Here is an 18800-nt window from a genome sequence, read left to right on the forward strand (position 1 = left end):
TCTCACAAATCCAGAAGCAACCCGCCCCCCCCGGCCCCGCCACAGTCTCCTCTGATAGATCTGCGGTCACTAGACCCCTTATCTTACTTATAAACCTTAACATTAGTTTTAGACAGACATTTATTTAATGTTTGTTTTTATTTGTTTATTTGGCTACACCGGGCCCTAGTTGCAGCTTGTGGAGTCTAGTTCCTCCACCAGGCATCGAGTTCCTCCACCAGGCCCGAAACCCAGCCTCCTGGATTGGGAGTGTGAAGCCTTAGCCACTGGAACACTGAAAGTCCCTAGGCAGGCATTTAAAAATAAAACTTAAAAAAAAAAAAGTGATCAGTGATCATTGTAAAAATTTAGACAGTTGTTGTCAAATGCAAGTTTGTGTGCCTGAGGCACAGTGAGGCCAAACCAAGATGTCAGAGTTTGGAGCAGAAAAAGGTTTATTGCAGGGCCGAGAAAGGAGAATGGGTAGCTTGTGCTAAAAAAACCCCAAACTCCCCCAACAGTTTGTAGCCAAAAGTTTTTGTAGGCAAAACCTGGGTTGAGAGCTGCAGGGTTTGTGGCTTTCTCTGATAGGCTGGTGGTGAGGTAACCAGAATCGTGTGCTCAGCCTGAAGTTACCATCCTCCATTGGGTAGGGACAGAGTTCCTGCAAAAGAACTCAGAGATACATATATTCCTTGAGCAGGAACCAGGGCCCTGCCCTGCCGTTTCTCGACTGCTCCATCTTCCCTGTTTATTGTTTGAATCTGCCCTTTGAACTTAAGGAAGATCTAGGAGTTGGAAGCTTTTTCCTACAAGCAAGAAATGGGACAGGACGTGGGGGTGGGGGGGTTAGGGGGAAGGGTCAGAAAGTTTTGTATCCAGGAAAACACCATAGACGGAGCCCTCCTGGGTCTCACAGTTAAGAGCAATAGGAAGGAAAGTCAAATCTCTCTTCTGTCCCGCTCCCTGAAGGTGACAACTACAAACTGGATGTTTATCCTTCCAAATGTTATTCTATATACATTCAGAATATCTGTGTATTTTTATAAAACATGGAGCTCTGTTGTATAAAACTGTTTGCAGTCTGCTTCTTTTATTTAAGAAGATGTTGAGGATGTTTCTCCACGTCAAGGCACTGTCGGGACTCAACTTTTAACAATTGTTTAGTGTGCCATTGTATTTCTGTACCACAGTTTACTTAGCAGTTTTCTTAACTGAAGGATGTTTATTTCTAGTCATTCACTATTATAAACAGCGCTGCAGTGAGCATCTTTGTGTATTTGTAGAGTGAATACCTGGAAGTGGGGTTGTTTGGTCAAGAGGTTGTACATGGACAGGTATTGGTGATTACTTCCCAGGAGGTCTGACCAATTTACACTCAGACTCAACAGGTGTTGTCCTTGAGTAGTTTAAAACTTGCATTAGCTGAGATTTTTGCATTTATTTGGGATTTTTTTTTTTAATAAAAAACTAATTTTTAAAACAGTAAATTGTAGGGCAGAAATAATATATACGGAAACTTCTATTAAGGAAGCTTTTTAAATGTATTAATCCTGGCTTTTCGATTTCTAAGCCTATGAAAGCCTTCATTGCTTGGTAATTACCTATGAATTCTTATCGGTGTCATTTTCTCATTGTTAAACGTTACTACTTCCTAACCAGATGATAAACTTCTTGAAGGCACCTCACATGTGCTTATAAATTCTTTGTGCCTGGCATAGGTTCTTGAATATGTGAGATTTGGGGTGTATTGCTGTGGTGGGAGGCAGATCTAGTTCTTTTCTTTAAGACAGGAGTTACTTGTTTTTCTTTCCTTCTTTCTGGCTGTGCTGGGTGTTCGTTGTTGCGTGCAGGCTTTGTCTAGTTGCAGCTGCTGGGCTCTAGAGCACTGACTCAGTAATTGTGGTGCACGGGCTTGGTAGCCCCGTGGCATGTGGATTCTTCCTGGACCAGAGATTGAACCCATGTGTCCTCTGCGTTGGTAGGCAGGGAAGTCCCAGATCTGATATTTTGAAGAAAGCACGATATTCTCAGCCTGGATGTCCTAATGGACAGAGCTGTAATCCTTATATAAAGATTTCCACAGCAAAGGGAGACATTTTTTAAGTTTTTGAAAGAATGCTTCATTCCTCACGAATTAACATTAGTTAACAAACGTTCCTGATGGTTCAGTGGTTAAGAATCTGCACTTCCAATGCAGGGGGCAGGGTTTAATTCCAGGTCTGGGAACTAAGATCCCACATGCTGCATGGCCAAAAAATAAAAATAAATATAAAAAATACCAGTTATTCATTGTGGTTGAGAAAGGTCTGACTTTGGCAACTCCAGGAGGAAGAAGACAAGAGGAAAACTCGGGATGCGTTCACTGGACAGCTGTTACTTCTCAAGAACTATCAAACTTGTGTGTTTGCAGATCAGGGAGCAGAGAAGCACGAAGGGCCAGGTCCGTCCTCTGGGATCACTGATCAAGAGAAGGAGTTGTCCACCAGTGCTTTCCAAGCTTTCACAGTAAGAAACGGTTTCTCTTAATCTGTTCCATTTTTAGAATCTGTCAAGCGTGATATTTTCACCGTAAATTTATGATCTTTGCTCTGTACTAATTTAAGAGTTAGCTTCAGAGAGTAGGTTTAGGTTTAAATTTCTTTAATTTTAGAGTTTAAATATCGTGAAAGGAATGGGAATAATCTGAGCCATTGCCAAGTTTTTGTGTTTCCAAAATCATATCACAGTTTTTTAATTGATGTGACTATTACTTCATCTAGTGACTTTAGTATATTTAGGGGGATTATATCTTTGTAAAAGCTTTTAAATAAAGATGAATGAAATATATTTGGAAATGAATGTAAAGTTCTTAAAGTTGGTATGTGATTTTGTGTATTTTTGTTTTAGGCTGGAAATTACGATGTCTGTCTGCAACATCTTGCTTGTCTACAAGATATAAACAAAGATGATTATAAAATAATTTTGAATACAGCAGTAGCTGAGTTTTTTAAAAGTAACCAGACAACAACAGATAGTTTGAGACAAACACTTAACCAGCTGAAGAATCAGGTAATACCATACATGAATTTCATTATAAAATATTGTGGTGCTCTCTATGAAATGAAATTAGCAAAGTAAAATTAATGTGACTTTTTATTTGATATTAGTAGCACAATTTCTAATGTATCTGCAACATTTGTATTAGTTTTATTTGTATACAATTCATTTTCTAGGAAATGAAGGTATGCTATGTGATCTTACATTCTGTTGCATTTTAAACTTGAACAGAATAAGCTAATATACAAAATCTGAATGAGCTTTGGAGTTTTGAGAAAGAATTAGAATAGAAATATATGAAAAATGTAGCTGCTGAGATTATAATCTTACTTATAACTGAAAGATCTGATTATTAATAATAATGTCATTGTTTTAGCATTTGAGGTCAGGAAATGATTAATTTTTTAAATAGAAGATACAATTTATTTACGGTTTGGGACTTGCCTTGGTCATTGGTCTGGTCATAATAGCATCTCAAGGTTAGACCTTTGATACTGAAGAGGGCTGGTGGCAGACCTTCAGTGCTGACCGCACAATGAGACCTTACATAACTAAGAACCTCTGTCGGACATCTCTTATTCTTCCCAGTAGCCCGATGAAGTAGCTACTACATTTTTTTTCTCATTTAATAGACTTGAACGCTAAGGTACAGATGACTTGTGCAAATTGTCCAAAGACACAAAGCTTTTACGTAATAAGAGCTACGTGAACCCAGTTCTGTTTGGCTTTTGAGCCCCCGTGCTAAATTCATGAGAACCACCATACTGTAGCGTGACTGTGGGCCCATTCACTCAGTTGCATCCCACTCTTAGACCCCATGGACTGTAGCCCACCAGGCTCCTCTGTCCATAGGACTTTTCCAGGGAAGAATACAGGAACAGGTTGCCGTTTCCCCCTCCAAGGGATCTTCCTGACCCAAGGATTGACCAGGGATCCATCTACTAGAACTCGCACCCCTAGAGCCCGTGCTCCACGATGAGAAGCACCTGCTCTGCGACTGGACAGTAAGCCCCGCTCTCTGCAACTGGAGGTCTGTGTGCAATGGTGAAGACCCAGCACAGCCAGAAATTTACAACAAAACCTTAGGTCCTATTGACAGTGTGGGAGATTTTAGATTAAAAATGTTGGCCTGTGTTCCTGCTTATTCAGATTCTTCCACCTTTACTCTTTATTTTCTTACTGTTAGAACATAATCTCCTTGGATTGTTTTATAGGTACACTCAGCTGTTGAGGAAATGGATGGGTTGGATGATGTTGAAAACAGCATGTTGTATTACAATCAAGCAGTCATCCTGTATCATCTGCGGCAGTATACAGAGGCCATATCCGTTGGCGAAAAACTTTATCAGTTCATAGAACCTTTCGGTATGTCATCTGTCAAGAAATTTGCCTATCTCCTCACACTTGCAAAGGTCTGTGATACTTGTGTCTAGATAACCTAAATCAGAATCCTTTATGAGTGTTTAAAGAAAGAAAAGGCAGTGTCAGATTATCTTAATGGTTAGAAAAAATAAAAATTCTATCACTTTTAGATGAATCTAGGTTTTTCTTTAACATCCTGCTATTACCCCCACCCAGTCTTTGAAGATAACTGTTGGAAATGCTGTTTCTGATTGGAAAGATTCACTGATTTTTTTTTTTTTTCTTTGCTCTTTAAACACTGCCTTCATGTACCTGATCCTTTCTTTCTTGACTGCTGTGTTAAGGAAGGGGTGTTTTGGAAGTGAGGGGGACAGGGTAGTATTTTACTTCATATATTGCCTAATTAAAATTCTTGTAGGTAATCATAGAGTAGATCATATAGAATACAATTAGCCTTTTGTTAACTAGCTTACAGTTACCAGCCTCGAATAAGAATGCTAAGAAAAGTAAGGACCACTGCTCCGTGGTGACCTGAATGGGACAGAAATCCAAAAAATAGGGGTATATGTTTAAGTATAGCTGATTCACTTTGCTGAACATCAGAAACTGACACAACGTTGGAAAGCAGCTATACTCCAATAAAAGTTAAAGTAAGGGCACGGAAAGAAGAGGGCGTGAATAAAGCAGCAGCAAAGCTGGACCTAAGAAACGTGTAGAGAGGGCTGTTGGCTTCCAGCCTGTGAGCAAGCAGATTTCAGGTGTCTTGTTCTCCACGAGGTCTTTCTTTCAAATTCAAAACACTAGTGTGTGTTCTTGATTTATAAATCCCTGATTGCTGTTATGGTCACTGTAGGACAGATGCTGCTTTGGGAAGATTCCAGGTCCCTGAGCTGACGGCTGGCTGGACAGCTGTCACTGTGGCTCCAGGGAGGCCTTTTCCAGACACTCTTCTGCCCCTCAGCCCTGAGGACGCCGTGCCAGGCAGGAGTGATGAAAGACTGTATGACTAGGGACCAGATCCTTGGCCCTGTAACGCTGGGAATCACAGTTCTACTTCTAGGATGGCATGGATGTGTTTTCTCTCTAAAGCTGGTTTTTACAATTTCTGAAACAGTGGTCATCTGTACCATGTGCTGTACTACGAGCACAATATAGCAGAAGGGGATGACAGAGGATAAGGTGTTTGGATGGCGTCACCAACTAAATGGACATGAGTTCGAGCAAACTCCAGGAGATAGTGAAGGACAGGAGAGCATGGTGTGCTGCAGTCCATGGGGTCACAGAGTCAAACACAACTTAGCAGCTGAACAACAAACACCAACTCAGTATTCAGATCCATTTTCCTTCTTTGAAACTTTTTTTTACTTTATTACTTGCCTCTTCATACAATATAAGTTTATTGAGCAGGTGCTGTTTTGGAGTCAGAAGATAATAATGAATGCAATCAAGTCTGGCAGAGAGAGCAATACAACAAATATGTATTGTGAGGTAGTTAAATCCTGGGAAGAAAGGATTACCCCTAAAATGGGATAAAAGGATTGACTGGGGATGTCATTTTTAGATAAGGTGATTGAGGAAGGCCTGGAATAAGACAGTGTTTGGAAAGTGGCTTGAGTGAAGAGGAGAGGCAAGCGCTGCAATGGGCGGGAAAGCGTCAGAGCAAGAGGTTGTAGAGTACGCAGAGGCCCTGCGGTGATGGCCGTTCCGGGGAGTGAGGACGGTGTCACCGGGACAGGAGCAAGCGGGGCCCGGGGAGCAGCACAGACCCGGCACTGTGGCCTGGGTAAGCACTGGCGGGTTCTCAGCTGAGGTGGGTAGCCCTTCTAGACGTGCGACCTTGGCACGTCAACTGCATCGCTTATAAGTGGATTCCACCATGGCCGCTGTGTAAGCGCAAGCGTGGAACAGGAAGGCTTGTCAGTCCCCGGATTGCACCCCGGCCCCATCACTGGAAGCATGGCGTCCTCACCCCTGGACCACCAGGGGCTTCCCCTGAAATGTTCAGTTCTTGATTATAGCAGCCTTCTTTTCTTTTTGGCATTTAATAAATTTCTATTGGAGTATAACTAGCTGCTTTCCAGTGTTGTGTTAGTTTCTGCTGTACAGCAGAGTGAATCAGCTACATATATCCCCTCGTGTTTGGATTGCCTTCCCATGTAGGTCACCACAGAGCGCTGAGTGGAGTTCCCCGTGCTGCACACCAGGTTCTCATTAGTTCTCTGTTTTATGCATAGTGGTGTATAGGTGTCAGTCCCAGGCTCGCAGTTCATTCCATCCTGCATTTTTCCCCTCGGTGTCCATATATTTGTTCCCTGTGCCTGTGTCTCTTTCTGGCAGCCTTCTCTTAGACCCTTTCTGTTTGTCTTTTCTTCTGAAAGAAAAGGAGAATGGTGTCATGTCGTGTACCAGGTTACCTCTCCTTCCTTCACTGGTTCTTCTTGGGATTTTTCTCATTGGGTCTTCCTCTTGGCTGGTTCAGCTTCTGGTGTACTCCAGTCTACATCTTGTTTCTTTTGTGTCTCTGATCCCTGTGTTTATTTTCTCTGTCTCAGTGCCTAGAAAGGAAGTCTGTTTTCCTAGAGTCACAGACCTTTTTAGAGTTAGATGGAACAAGTCCTTCTTGTTCACCTAGTCCACCCCCTGCCATCAGGCACGGGAAGTATTCTCTCCACTTTTCAGGTCAATCAGCTGAGTTTGAATAGTTCCATGATGTGCAGAGGCTGTGCATCTGTTAAGTAACCAGGCTGTGGAATTAGGGTTTCCTTCCACCTAGCATAATACTCCTCATTATAAGCGCTGATATTTGGTAGAGACTGTGCCAAAGGAATTTCAGGCACTAGAATCCTGATATGTGAGGCCTTGGGAAGCCTAATAGGATGGCATAGTTGGTACTGCACTTGGCTTCCACACATGGCTCTGGAGAATGAACACTCCTTCAGGTAAAAGACGCAGGCTTTGCTTTTTAGAGCTTTCTGTGGGGGGAATGGTCTGAGATGTTATTTTGGATTGTGACTTTTCTTGTTTGTTCTTTTTTTCCCCCCAGAAGAAAAATTTGCCCAAGCAGTGTGTTTTTTGCTCGTAGACCTGTATATATTAACCTACCAAGCTGAGAAAGCTTTACATCTTCTTGCTGTTCTAGAAAAAATGATTTCACAGGGAAACAATAACAAAAATGGAAAGAATGAGGTGAGTGTTCTGAGGTGATCAGACTAAACTGTAAAGTATGTTTAGTATTTGTGGTTACTAAGTAGTATTTTAATAGGTTTATTGAAATATAATTCACATACACAGAATCTATCATTTGAAACTGTACAGGTCAGTGGTGTTTAGTGTACTCACATAATTGTGCAGCCATTACCACTCTCTGAATTCCAGAACATTGCCATCACTCCAGAAAGAAACCCTGTATCTGTTAGCCATCATTCCCATTCTCTCCTTCCCTCAGCCTCTGGTGCCCACGGGTCTGCTTTCTTTCTTCCTTTTGTTTAATGATAGCTTTGCTATTACTTTTTTTTTTTGGCTGCACTGGCTCTTAGTTGCTGTGTACAGGCTTGTCTAGTTTCGGTGCTTGGGCTTCTCATTGTGGTGGCTGCTTTTGTTGCAGAGCACAGGCTTTAGTATTTGTGGTGCATGGGTTTAGTTGCCCCACAGCATGTGGGATCTTCCCAGACTCTGGATCGAACTGGTATCCCTTGCATTGCAAGGCAAATTCTTAACCCACCAGGAAGTCCCAAAGAAAGTTTTTTCTTTTTTTTTTTATAAAAGATTTATTTATGTTATTTTTAGACTGTGGGGGGTCTTCATTGCTGCGTGCAGGCTTTGTGTAGTTGTGATGAGTTGGCTTCAGTAGTTGGAGCACACAGGCTCAGTAGTTCGGGTGGGCAGGCTTAGTTGCTCCAAGGCATGTGGGATCTTCCCAGACCAGGGATCAAACTGGTGTCCCTTGCATTGCAAGGCAGATTCTTCACCACTGGACCACAGGGAAGCCCATAGAGAAAATTTTTAAAGAGGGAATGACATGATCTGTTCTGTGTTTTAGGAAGATAATCAGTTTTGCCCAAGTAACATCCATGCTTTTTAAACCTAGCCCATCATTATACTCAACTGTGAGCTTAAGAGTTTCCTGTCAACCACCCAAATGGGACCTGGGATTCAGAATTTTGAAAATGTTCTCTAGGTGATTCAGATTAGCTCACTTGTAAATCAGTGATTTCAGTTATGGTCAAAAATATTTAATCTTGGATAACTTTATTTTACCACCCTACAGACTGGTAATAATACCAACAAAGATGGATCTAATCATAAAGCTGAAAGTGGAGCACTAATAGAAGCTGCAAAGTCAAAGATACATCAGGTAGTGTAAAGTTTAAGAGGAGTTGTACCTGACATATATTTACTTGTAGTTATGAATAATGAAGGATGTGATCATTGAAAACAGTAAGTAATTAAAGGCATGCATGTTTATTGGTTTTGAAGTATTAAAGTTTAGAAGCACATTTATCTAAGTATATTTTGCTTAAGATGATAATGTAATATTATTTCTTTTAATTCTCTGTAGAAAATTGAGAGAAATGCCCAGGAACGTATTGGATGATAAAAATCAGTTTGTAGAATTTGAAAATTCATTGTTAACCATATACAGTTAAGGATTGATAAGATTTTTGTTTGGAACTTAGATATAAATTTCATTCAACCATGTTTTAGTTTTTAAAAGTGTATTCCAAGGAGAGAAAACTTTTTTTTAATGTATATTCCAAGAGTACAGTAAAAATAATCCAAAAAAAGTTTTTTAAAACCCACTTTCACAAGTACCTGGTATAACTGTGTTGTGAATAGATTGGGTTTAATTTTCTTAACTAGAAAGTAAAACTTCTTGAGCATGTGTAAATCCACCACGGTTCCTACCTACTAGTGTTTTTCTTTTGGCAGTATAAAGTAAGAGCATATATCCAAATGAAGTCCCTAAAGGCGTGCAAAAGGGAAATCAAGTCTGTCATGAATACAGCGGGGAATGTAAGTTTCTTGACTTTTCTTTTTTTTTTTTTAATGAGTAGCTTTTATGTCCCAAATTTTCTTATTTGCACCGTAGGTATTTGTCAGTTTTAAGTAACTTGCGTTTATTATAGTGTATGTATACTGCCAGATATAAACCTTTATGTTGAGTTCTGAGCTACTGATCATTCTGTGTCTATAATTTATTACAGTATTTTTCTCACTTAAAACTGTAACAAGCATTTCCCTGTTAGTATACAGCTGTCCAGAATTCTGTGAGTGGTTTATCACAATTAACTTAACATTTACTGTTATTAGATACGGTAGTATTTTTTTTCGATTATACCCAAAACATTTATTAAAGGTAAATAATTTGGTTGTTCCCCAAACCTGCCCCTTCCACATAATCTTTTGCTCGACAGTACCTTCAGTTTGATTGGTGCTAGAGTATTTTGAGTTAAAAATACCCCTTCCTTTCCCTCCACTCCAACCCTGCACTGTTAAGTAGCCTTAAGACAGTAAAGAGACAGATACTTTTAGGAAAACTGTAAATTAAAAGTGTGAAGTCATAAAGAGATACAGTTTATAGTAGGAAAAGTTCAGGAAAGTTGACTCTAGAAATCTCAGGTAGGATCCAAATTAGCCACTGGGTCAGTTTTAAGGGATTTCAGACCTGAGGGGTAGACTTGAGGCTATTATCAAGTCTTTTCGGGGAGAAAAGACATGATTCCCTTTCTTAAAGGATGCTATCATCAAAGGGAAAAGATGAACAGGAAAATAAATCATTGTTAGTCATACCCACATCAGGGAAAACTTCAGGAGCAAGTTTCAGGAGAAGCAAAAGATGGTCTGTGATCCAAAACACGATTATTCTGTTGTTGAAATAATCACCGTTGAAAACAGGCATTCTGTTAGGAAATTTTTCCATCCATAAAATGACACCTTTTTCCCCTTACTTGGAAAAGCATTTAATTATTTGTACTTTGAGTTCTAATGAAGGTTGTATTTGTGTCCTAGAAGATAAGGGAGATCACCAGTCTATAATAATCATTAAGATGAAGGCTCTAGTTCTGTTAAATTGGCTTTTAGTTAATAGTATAATAGATGAAGACAGTCAGTATTGTCTGCAAAGAATACTTTGCAGACTATATTCTTATTCATATATGTTGTATGTATTTTTTTAGGTAGACATTTAATAATTCAGGTTGTAAAGTGCTGTCTGCCAGGTTTCATTGTTTTAGATTGTGGAAACAAGAGGAAAGTCAGAGACTGTAGATTTCATGACCTTGACTTAACGTGGTTTGGTTTTGCTGTTAACCACATGCCAGTGCAGTGGTGTGATTATGATCTCACATTTGGCGTCTGAGAACAAACTGTAAGAAACTTGTGTTTTCTTTACAGTCTGCACCTTCCCTGTTTCTTAAAAGCAATTTTGAGTACTTAAGAGGCAATTATCGAAAAGCTGTGAAACTGTTGAATAGTTCAAACATTGCTGAGCATCCAGGATTCATGAAAACAGGTAAGAAAATTGTGAAGTGTTGGTGTTTTCTTCCTGATTCTTCTACGCCTTGTTGCTTTTTGTTCTACGCCTAGGCTGCTATTCCAAGTGATTTTTTAAATGAAAATATTTTTTATTTCTGCTGCAGAAAATTCCTAGAATTTTCTTTCATTACTTGTTTCCATTTTAAAAGATGCCTCACTTCTCCTCCTTGTCTTTCACCTCGGGTAGTCTTTCGGTCGTTCTGGTTTTAATACCAGCTTAGAAATTGGACTTCAGGAATGCTCTCATTTCCCAAACGAAATGACAGTGATTTTACTTTTTCTCTTCTCTCCCATAAAAGCAGTGATATTATGAAATGTTTTTTAGACTATTATATCGAAAATATTTTTATAAATTAAGAATATACTTATTGCTATCTATTCTTTCCTCTATTTGGAAAGCCTTAACAAATTGCTTAATATTAATAGTAAAATGAAAGGTAAAATTTGCAGCTCTCATTTAAGTTCATGTCATTGCTGTTTTATGGAGAAGGAGGAAGAAAATCGGTTTATTCAAGAAATGAAGTTAAACTAGTGAAAATATTTTGGACTAAATGCAGAACGCAAAAGATGAATAAATATTTGTTTCATCTGACATTCTGTTTAGACCGGTGCACAAAACACACATGTAAACACACTCAAACCTCCCCCTCTTCACCCCTTCAGTTCAGTGGAGTCATAAAGGAAAGAAAAAGGCGGTGTTTTCCATTATAATTCTCTCAGGTACTCAGCTTATTCTGAGTACCTGTGTCTAATTCTGCTAAATTTTTATTTTTCATGTTTTTATTGTTGTAATTTCCCCTCAGAGACCCTCTTAACACCCAAACTGAAATGGTCTCTCAGACTAAAAAGATAATATACATTGTAGAAATTTTACCTAGGATTGTCTTGATACTGATTTCAGAATTGATGTTGTCAGTCTTTAAAATGGAGTCAGACATGCAGTTGACTAGTCAACACTTATAATCTAATAGGAAAGATTTTATATATAGTTGTATACTTTATGTATTGATATTTTTAATTGTATTTATTTTAAAATCTTTAATTTGCTTGCCATATATAAAATTCAGTGTTTGCTGCTAATAAAGTAGGCCTATTAGAGAAGATTTGGGAATAGAATTTTTCTTAATTGTTCATAATGCCACCCACGAGAAACAACCTCCTTTAAGACATACCTCTTACTCTTTTTCTTCAGCCTAGCTTTTTTCTTCCTTAAATATTATCACTGCTTAATTTTAAGGTAAAATTTAAATTTAAATTAAAAATAAGTTAAATTTAAAGCAAAATGAAGCGAGCCTTCCGTCTTTAGCATTAAGCATTGAATGAATATTCTGATTATTAATTTTATCAGTCTAGTTTGGTGTTTTATATCATTGAGGAAAAGACAGACTGTCAGCCAATTGTTTAGGAATGTTTGGGAAACCATTTAGAAAAAGAGAACTAAAGCTTGGATTGCTTTCATTACACCAAAATAAAATCCAGACACATGCAGGATTAAAATGTAAAAATAAAATCATAAAGACAACAAAAGAAAACTTGGATGACTATCTTATTTTTGTGGTGAAGAAGCCTTGATTAAACATTATGCAAAGTCTCAGAACCATACAGTTTAGGAAAGATGACTAAGTTTGACCACATAAAAATGTGAAACTTTTTATGATTAAAAGCATAAGCATACGCATACACACACTCTAACCAACTCACAAGACAGACGACAAGCTGGACATGGGGGGAGTCATGGAAACCCACGGGACAGAAGGTTTCTATAATATACACGCTGGCAGGTAACCAATGGGAACACATCTGTAACCAGGTCTTTTAAAGGGATTAAGAGCTAGGAAGAGGCAAGTGTACGGGAGAAGAAATACAAACGCCCGACTCACACAGGAAGGTAGATGCTCTGCTATCATCGTATTTAAAGGAGTGTGAATGGAAAGAAGAGTGAAGACAAGGTTGAGCAAAACAAAGCAGGATTTTACACGTTCCATTTACATGTTCTTAAATATACTTCTGTCGCTTCTATAACTTGCTGCTTTCCTCCCAGAACTGTTGTGTGGATGCAGTTCATACTTATTACGTTACTAATAAATACTTCTTGTCTTCTGCATTTTTGTATCATTTGCCTGTGGTTATTAAAAATGAAGTCAGAAAAAGATAAACAGGCTAACAATCAGTATGCTAAAAAAATCAATAAGCTAGATTTACTTATCACTTTTAATAAGAGATTTTAAGAGAAAGGAGGTTACAGAATTTTCAGATGTTTTCCTAAATTTCGAATGCCTTGTAAACTGTTCTCTAGTGTCCGAGTGAATGTAGAATTAACTCAGGCCCCAAAAGCCTGATTCTTGTAGGATGTGTATCAGCAGTAAAATTTGTTTGTGGATAAATTTGTGTTTTTCTCAGGTGAATGCTTGCGGTGCATGTTCTGGAATAATCTTGGTTGTATCCATTTTGCCATGAGCAAGCACAATTTGGGAATTTTCTACTTTAAAAAGGCTCTACAGGAGAATGACAACGTCTGTGCCCAGCTCAGTGCAGGCAGCACCGATCCAGGTGAGCCCGCGGACGGGAGCCAGTTTGTGTTTCACTGCTCGAGGAAAGCATGATTTCAGAGAGCAAGTATCTGGTTAAAATGCACGGCATGGTCCTTACATACACATGATCCCACCCCAGAAATTGACTCTGGAGTTTTAGTGGATATTGCTACTTTGTGTAGCAAGGTGTTAGGAATAATAATCAAAAAAGGTTAAATTACATTCAAATTTGTGGATTTGAAATAACAGTAATCTCATGTGGTAATGTTACAAAGCAAAGTATTTTCCTAAAATTTCTTAACTCTGCCAAACTAGTTTATTTTTTTGTTTGTGGTTTTTTGTTTTTGTTTTTGTTTTTTTTTAATTCATTTTGGCTGCTCCAGGTCTGACTTGCAGCACTCAGGATCGTCTTCCTTGCAGCATGAAGTATCTCTTTAGTTGAGGCATGCAGGATCTAGTTCCCTGACCAGGGATCAAACCCAGACCCCCCTACCTTGGAAGCGTGAGGTCTTAGCCACTAGACCACCAGGGAAGTCCCTAAACTAGTTTTATTCTAGCCTTTTTTTTTTTCTTCAGGGGGTTTCATATGTGATACTGTTGGCAGCACCTGACAATCTTTAAGCAAATTTATGAAGTTTATTCCTTTATATTCTTAGTATATGGATCCTTGATCTGAAATCCTTAAAATCAGGTAATTGTGTAGCTTAAAGACTATTTAGTTGATGAAAAATATATCCAAAAAATCACACATAGTCTCTCTCTGTCCTTTTTTTTGGCCACACCACACGGCTTGTGGGATCTTAGTTCCTCGACCAGGGATCAAACCTGGGCCCCAGCAGTGAAAGCGCCAAGTCCTAACCACTGGACTGCCAGGGAATCCCTCCTCTCGTTTTCTTACGGCCTATGAAAGAAAGGAGAAGAGGGAGGCAGGGGAGGAGATAGATAGCATCACTGCCTCAATAGATGTGAATTTGAACAAACTCCAGGAGGTAGTGAAGGCCAGGGAAGCCTAGCTTGCTGCAGTCCATGGGGTCACAAAGAGTCAGACACAACTTAGTGACTGAACAGCAGCAATGAAACTTAGAATAAGTGAATGAACACTAGTCATTGTAGGTATAGGAAATTTTTGTTTCCATAGTAAAGTTCCCTAAAACCCTAACATTAGCTGAATACTTCTGGTTAAGAAAATACCTGATGATAAAATGACTGTGATGTGCTTAGTCACTCAGTCTTGTCCAACTCTTTGCAACCCCATGGACTCTAGCCCACCAGGCTCCTCTGTCCATGGGATTCTCCAGGCAAGAATACCGGAGTAGCTTGCTATGCGCTTCTCCAGAGGATTTTCCCAACCCAGGGATCAAACCCAGGTCTCCCGCATCGTACAGGGATTCTCTACCATCTGAGCCACCAGGGAAGCCTAGCTGAACTGAAAGTGAAGAGGAGGGGCATCTTCTTACAGGTGCTAAGAGTGTGGAGAGGTAGTGTAAGGTTCATTGGAGTGAGAGAGGGTCCTCCTGTCTCTGTCTCTGCTCTCCTGGAACATTGTTGCCTGAGGAGCTGGCACATTAGAAGACACATCTCTGGTTCCATGAGCACAGACAACTGAGATGCCTCTGGAGGATATTTGTTGGGTCGGGGGTGGAGATCATCATTGTGGTGGGAGGTGTTTACACCTTCAGATTGAGGATTGGGCTCCTCGGTGTCAGATGAGGTAGTGGTTGAGTACTTAGTGAAGAAATGTTTTCAGTGGAGCTGCTATTTTAAATCTAATGATTTGTTCTCATCTGCTTTTTATCATCAGGCAAAAAATTCTCAGGAAGACCTATGTGTACATTACTAACCAACAAGAGGTATGAGTTGCTGTATAACTGTGGGATTCAGCTGCTTCACATTGGAAGGCCGCTCGCTGCATTTGAGTGTCTGATTGAAGCGGTTCAGGTTTATCACGCAAACCCCCGCCTCTGGCTGCGGCTGGCTGAATGCTGCATTGCTGCCAATAAGGGAGTGAGTCTCTATCTTTTTGAACCCCCACCCCCACTTGCTGCCCCCCTCCCCTTGCTGACTCTCAGGGAATTTGTAAAGATAGTCTTCCGTTCCTTATCAGTTGGACAGAATTTAGTTTCGTGAAGTCATGTTTTCACTTTCTGGCTCTTGGTGAGAATGACCGCATGTGTCAGCAGTCACGGTGAAAAGTCGAAGCCGTTCAGAAGGTCGTATCTGTTGCAACAGTGGTCTGCTAGCTGCCGGAGCAGGGGCCACGCCGTCAGCTGGCGTGAAAGTGCTGTATGCACCCGGAGATTAAACGGGGACTGCTGATAACACTGCGAGTGTGGAAAGAACTGTGTTACGCTGTGTCCTCCAGTGCCCGCAGGTTTCCTTCTGATTCAGTAGATGGTGTGGAGTTAGTGGATTACCAGGCTTTTTCTCTCTGACATGTGTCCATCCACAGGGGTTATGAGAAATAGACCAGTTTACACTAGCGTCCGTGCCTAGATTATCGCCAAACAGCGGGTGACGAAAGCCTTTTGGATCTCAGGTCGGGGAGGGGTCAGTGGGAGGTGGGGGAAAGACAGGTCGTATCAGAATCACCAGCTGTCTGTACCACCCCGTCTGCTAGCCACCCCCGCCCTTGCTAGGCTCTAGGGGGTATGGCATCCAGAGGTTTTGCCTGGCATGTCTGCCATGGGGAACAGCACTTCCTGAAAAGCAGCTACAGGAACTAAAGGGATTAAAGAGGTGTGTCTGCCTGGCAGTTGTCACACTTGATACAAGCAGTTTGATTTGAGTTTGCTACCACTGGGGGTGAATGTTGTCTTTGAAAGGCTTTAGTGGGTTATTTCATTGTACTTTTCCTTCGTATCAAGAGATAGCTTTCTTAATGGGTAATTCTTAAATTAACTGATAAACAATTCTAGGTATAATTTGTTTTTTTTAAACAAAAGGGATCTCTAGAAATTGCTTATTCTCTTTAATGAGATGAATTTAATTAGTGTTGGAGGCTCTAGTGAGGTTTAATTATTTTCTTTTAAAATGACTTATTTTTAGAAATTGGTGCTTTTAGGATTGTCTGTCTTCTATGGATTTCATGAGGGTTGTTTTTTTTTTTTTTCCTCTCCTGTTTTCTTCTAGAAAATTGTGAATTTTTTTAAAAATAGCAAAAATGATTTGGTTGTGAAAACCTGGTAGATACCAGAACACTCACAATCCTGTGCTATTAACAGGAAATTTGCCATAAATAATTATCTATCTTTGCACTTCTCCTCCATCTAGAACCTGAGGTAAAATGAGCCCCAAAATACTCTTGAGCAACATGAGAGAGGAAAATCCCAACAGGAGAAATTATAATGTCCAAATAAAATTGTGCAACATTTCTTTTAATTTACTCCGGACAGAAGGAATGCTGGACAAAGTTTTACTGTCTGAAAATACACTCCTTTACAATAAGCAGTAACTTGGTGACGCCAAGGAGGTGACTTCGTCCTCATGATCAGTGCATGTTGTTGCAGACCTCTTTTGGCAGATGCAGGGTTTTTGTTTACCTGAGCAATGTATAGTATATATAAGAAAATATTTACTAAATAAAAAATACAGACTCAATTAGAGTACTTAAGAGAAGACTACTTAAAAAAAAATCACCACATACCGTTTACTTTTCTGGATATGTGCCATTTATTTTTCTGAGTTCTGAAAATTACATCTTGAGTGTGGTTACTGCCAAGCCACTTTAAAATTATGACTGTTTTAATCACATAATATTTTACATTAAGACCGTTCTGGCACACTCTCTGGCTGTTGGTATCCTATTGACTCTGTGGTCTGTTTTGTGGATTTTTAGTCCCATCCACATCTAGCCATCTGATCAGCTTCTACAGCCTTAAGGATCAGGGAAGAGAGTATGGGCAAGCTGTTGAAAGTTTTTATCACCCCTGCCAGGAAAAGAGGTCAGAAGAGAAGGCCTTCTAATCGTGGTTCAGAACATCTACCCTGTCTTTATTTTTCACTAGTATTCCTTAGCTGCCACCTCAATAAAAAAAAATTAGTTCCAGTCACTCAGTCACTTTTATTGTATTTTTTATATGTCATGTAATTCTTTCTAAAATGAAGATACATGTAAATCCTTGCTTTGTTAAAAAGTCACACGTATATGGAGGTAGAATCATGAGAAAGTTGCATTAGGTAGCGAGAAGTAACAGCACAGAAACAACGCGTTGAGAGCTGGACTTTTTGTAGGGCAGAGTTTATCTCTGCGAGTTCATGTGAGTTGTCACCAGTCTGTTCTTGTATATGAGAACCTGCAGGACTTTATAAAATGCAGGTAAATCAGAGACTTAGCATGAAGCGGGGGTCGATAAAGGAAGTTGGCGCCACCAAGCTCCTGTATTGAGATTATGTATCATAGTGAAATATCCTAAAATATCTCTATATGAGCTAGTAGCTTTTACTATTTTCAGTTTAATGTTTACAGGACTGTAGGATTTTAATTTCCTTGAAGGTAAGAATCGTGCCTACGATAAATTTTGACATATATAGCTTGCTTGTGTATATATTTTTGATGCTGTAATTAATACTTGCAGTTAAGAAGGGAGAGATGTGTGTCTTAGTAAATGGAACTGCTTCCCTTCTCTCATTCACTGTGATTCTGTGGCTCTTACTTTCTTTAAGAAAGAAAACGCCCATAGTGCCCGTCATATCCAGCATGGTGCCTAGGGCACAAACTGGTCCAAATAAATCATTCTGAATAAACACTTGAGTCATTCTTTTTAAATACATTCTTTTTTAATATTCTTCTCCATTATAGTTTTTCGTAGGATATTGAATATAGTTCTCTCTGCTGTGCAGTCGCACCTTGTTCCTTGTCACTCTTGAATTGCTGTTTGCCTCAGATTTATCTCAGAGCTTATATAATAAAGTGCAGTGTATGCCGCCGACTTTCAGCCTCATGTACTCTTCTCTTCATTGCCAAACGTTTATCACCCCAAACTCCACACTGATGGATCTTAAGAAGGTTCTTAGAGTAATTGTGAAAGGTCCTGGGTTATTTTTCATACCCCATCTTACAATTCCATTAAATTAATTAGAAATGATTTGTGTTTTGTAGACTTCTGAACAGGAAACAAAAGGTCTTCCAAGTAAAAAAGGAATTGTACAGTCTATTGTTGGTCAAGGCTATCATCGTAAAATAGTTCTGGCATCACAGTCCATCCAGAATACTGTTTATAAGTAAGTAGTTTGCAAAGAGAAAGTGTATATGTTTAATACTATTTCATAATAGTGTTATGTATTTAAAAATATGGTTGGAAATCACTTCATAGGAGGAGCCATTTTGTAACTAGATTTTATTGCTGCTTCAACAAA

The 18800-nt window shown here is 39.5% G+C and overlaps 1 protein-coding gene across 2 annotated transcripts in view; it reads left to right on the forward strand.

The window, feature by feature from the left end:
* The window catches only part of CNOT10 (CCR4-NOT transcription complex subunit 10), a 58575-nt gene that overhangs the window by 13169 nt on the left and 26606 nt on the right, over window positions 1–18800 (forward strand). For both annotated transcript variants that reach the window (XM_055558327.1, XM_055558326.1), the window contains exons 2-11: window positions 2393–2487; window positions 2869–3030; window positions 4233–4383; window positions 7424–7566; window positions 8648–8734; window positions 9310–9393; window positions 10774–10891; window positions 13315–13464; window positions 15247–15449; window positions 18544–18665. In XM_055558327.1, coding sequence (XP_055414302.1) covers window positions 2393–2487; window positions 2869–3030; window positions 4233–4383; window positions 7424–7566; window positions 8648–8734; window positions 9310–9393; window positions 10774–10891; window positions 13315–13464; window positions 15247–15449; window positions 18544–18665 — 1315 coding nt within the window. The remainder of the gene's footprint in view (window positions 1–2392; window positions 2488–2868; window positions 3031–4232; window positions 4384–7423; window positions 7567–8647; window positions 8735–9309; window positions 9394–10773; window positions 10892–13314; window positions 13465–15246; window positions 15450–18543; window positions 18666–18800) is intronic.

This window comes from Bubalus kerabau, chromosome 20, assembly GCF_029407905.1.
Source record: "Bubalus kerabau isolate K-KA32 ecotype Philippines breed swamp buffalo chromosome 20, PCC_UOA_SB_1v2, whole genome shotgun sequence".
In the NCBI taxonomy this organism is placed as follows: Eukaryota; Metazoa; Chordata; class Mammalia; order Artiodactyla; family Bovidae; genus Bubalus; species Bubalus kerabau.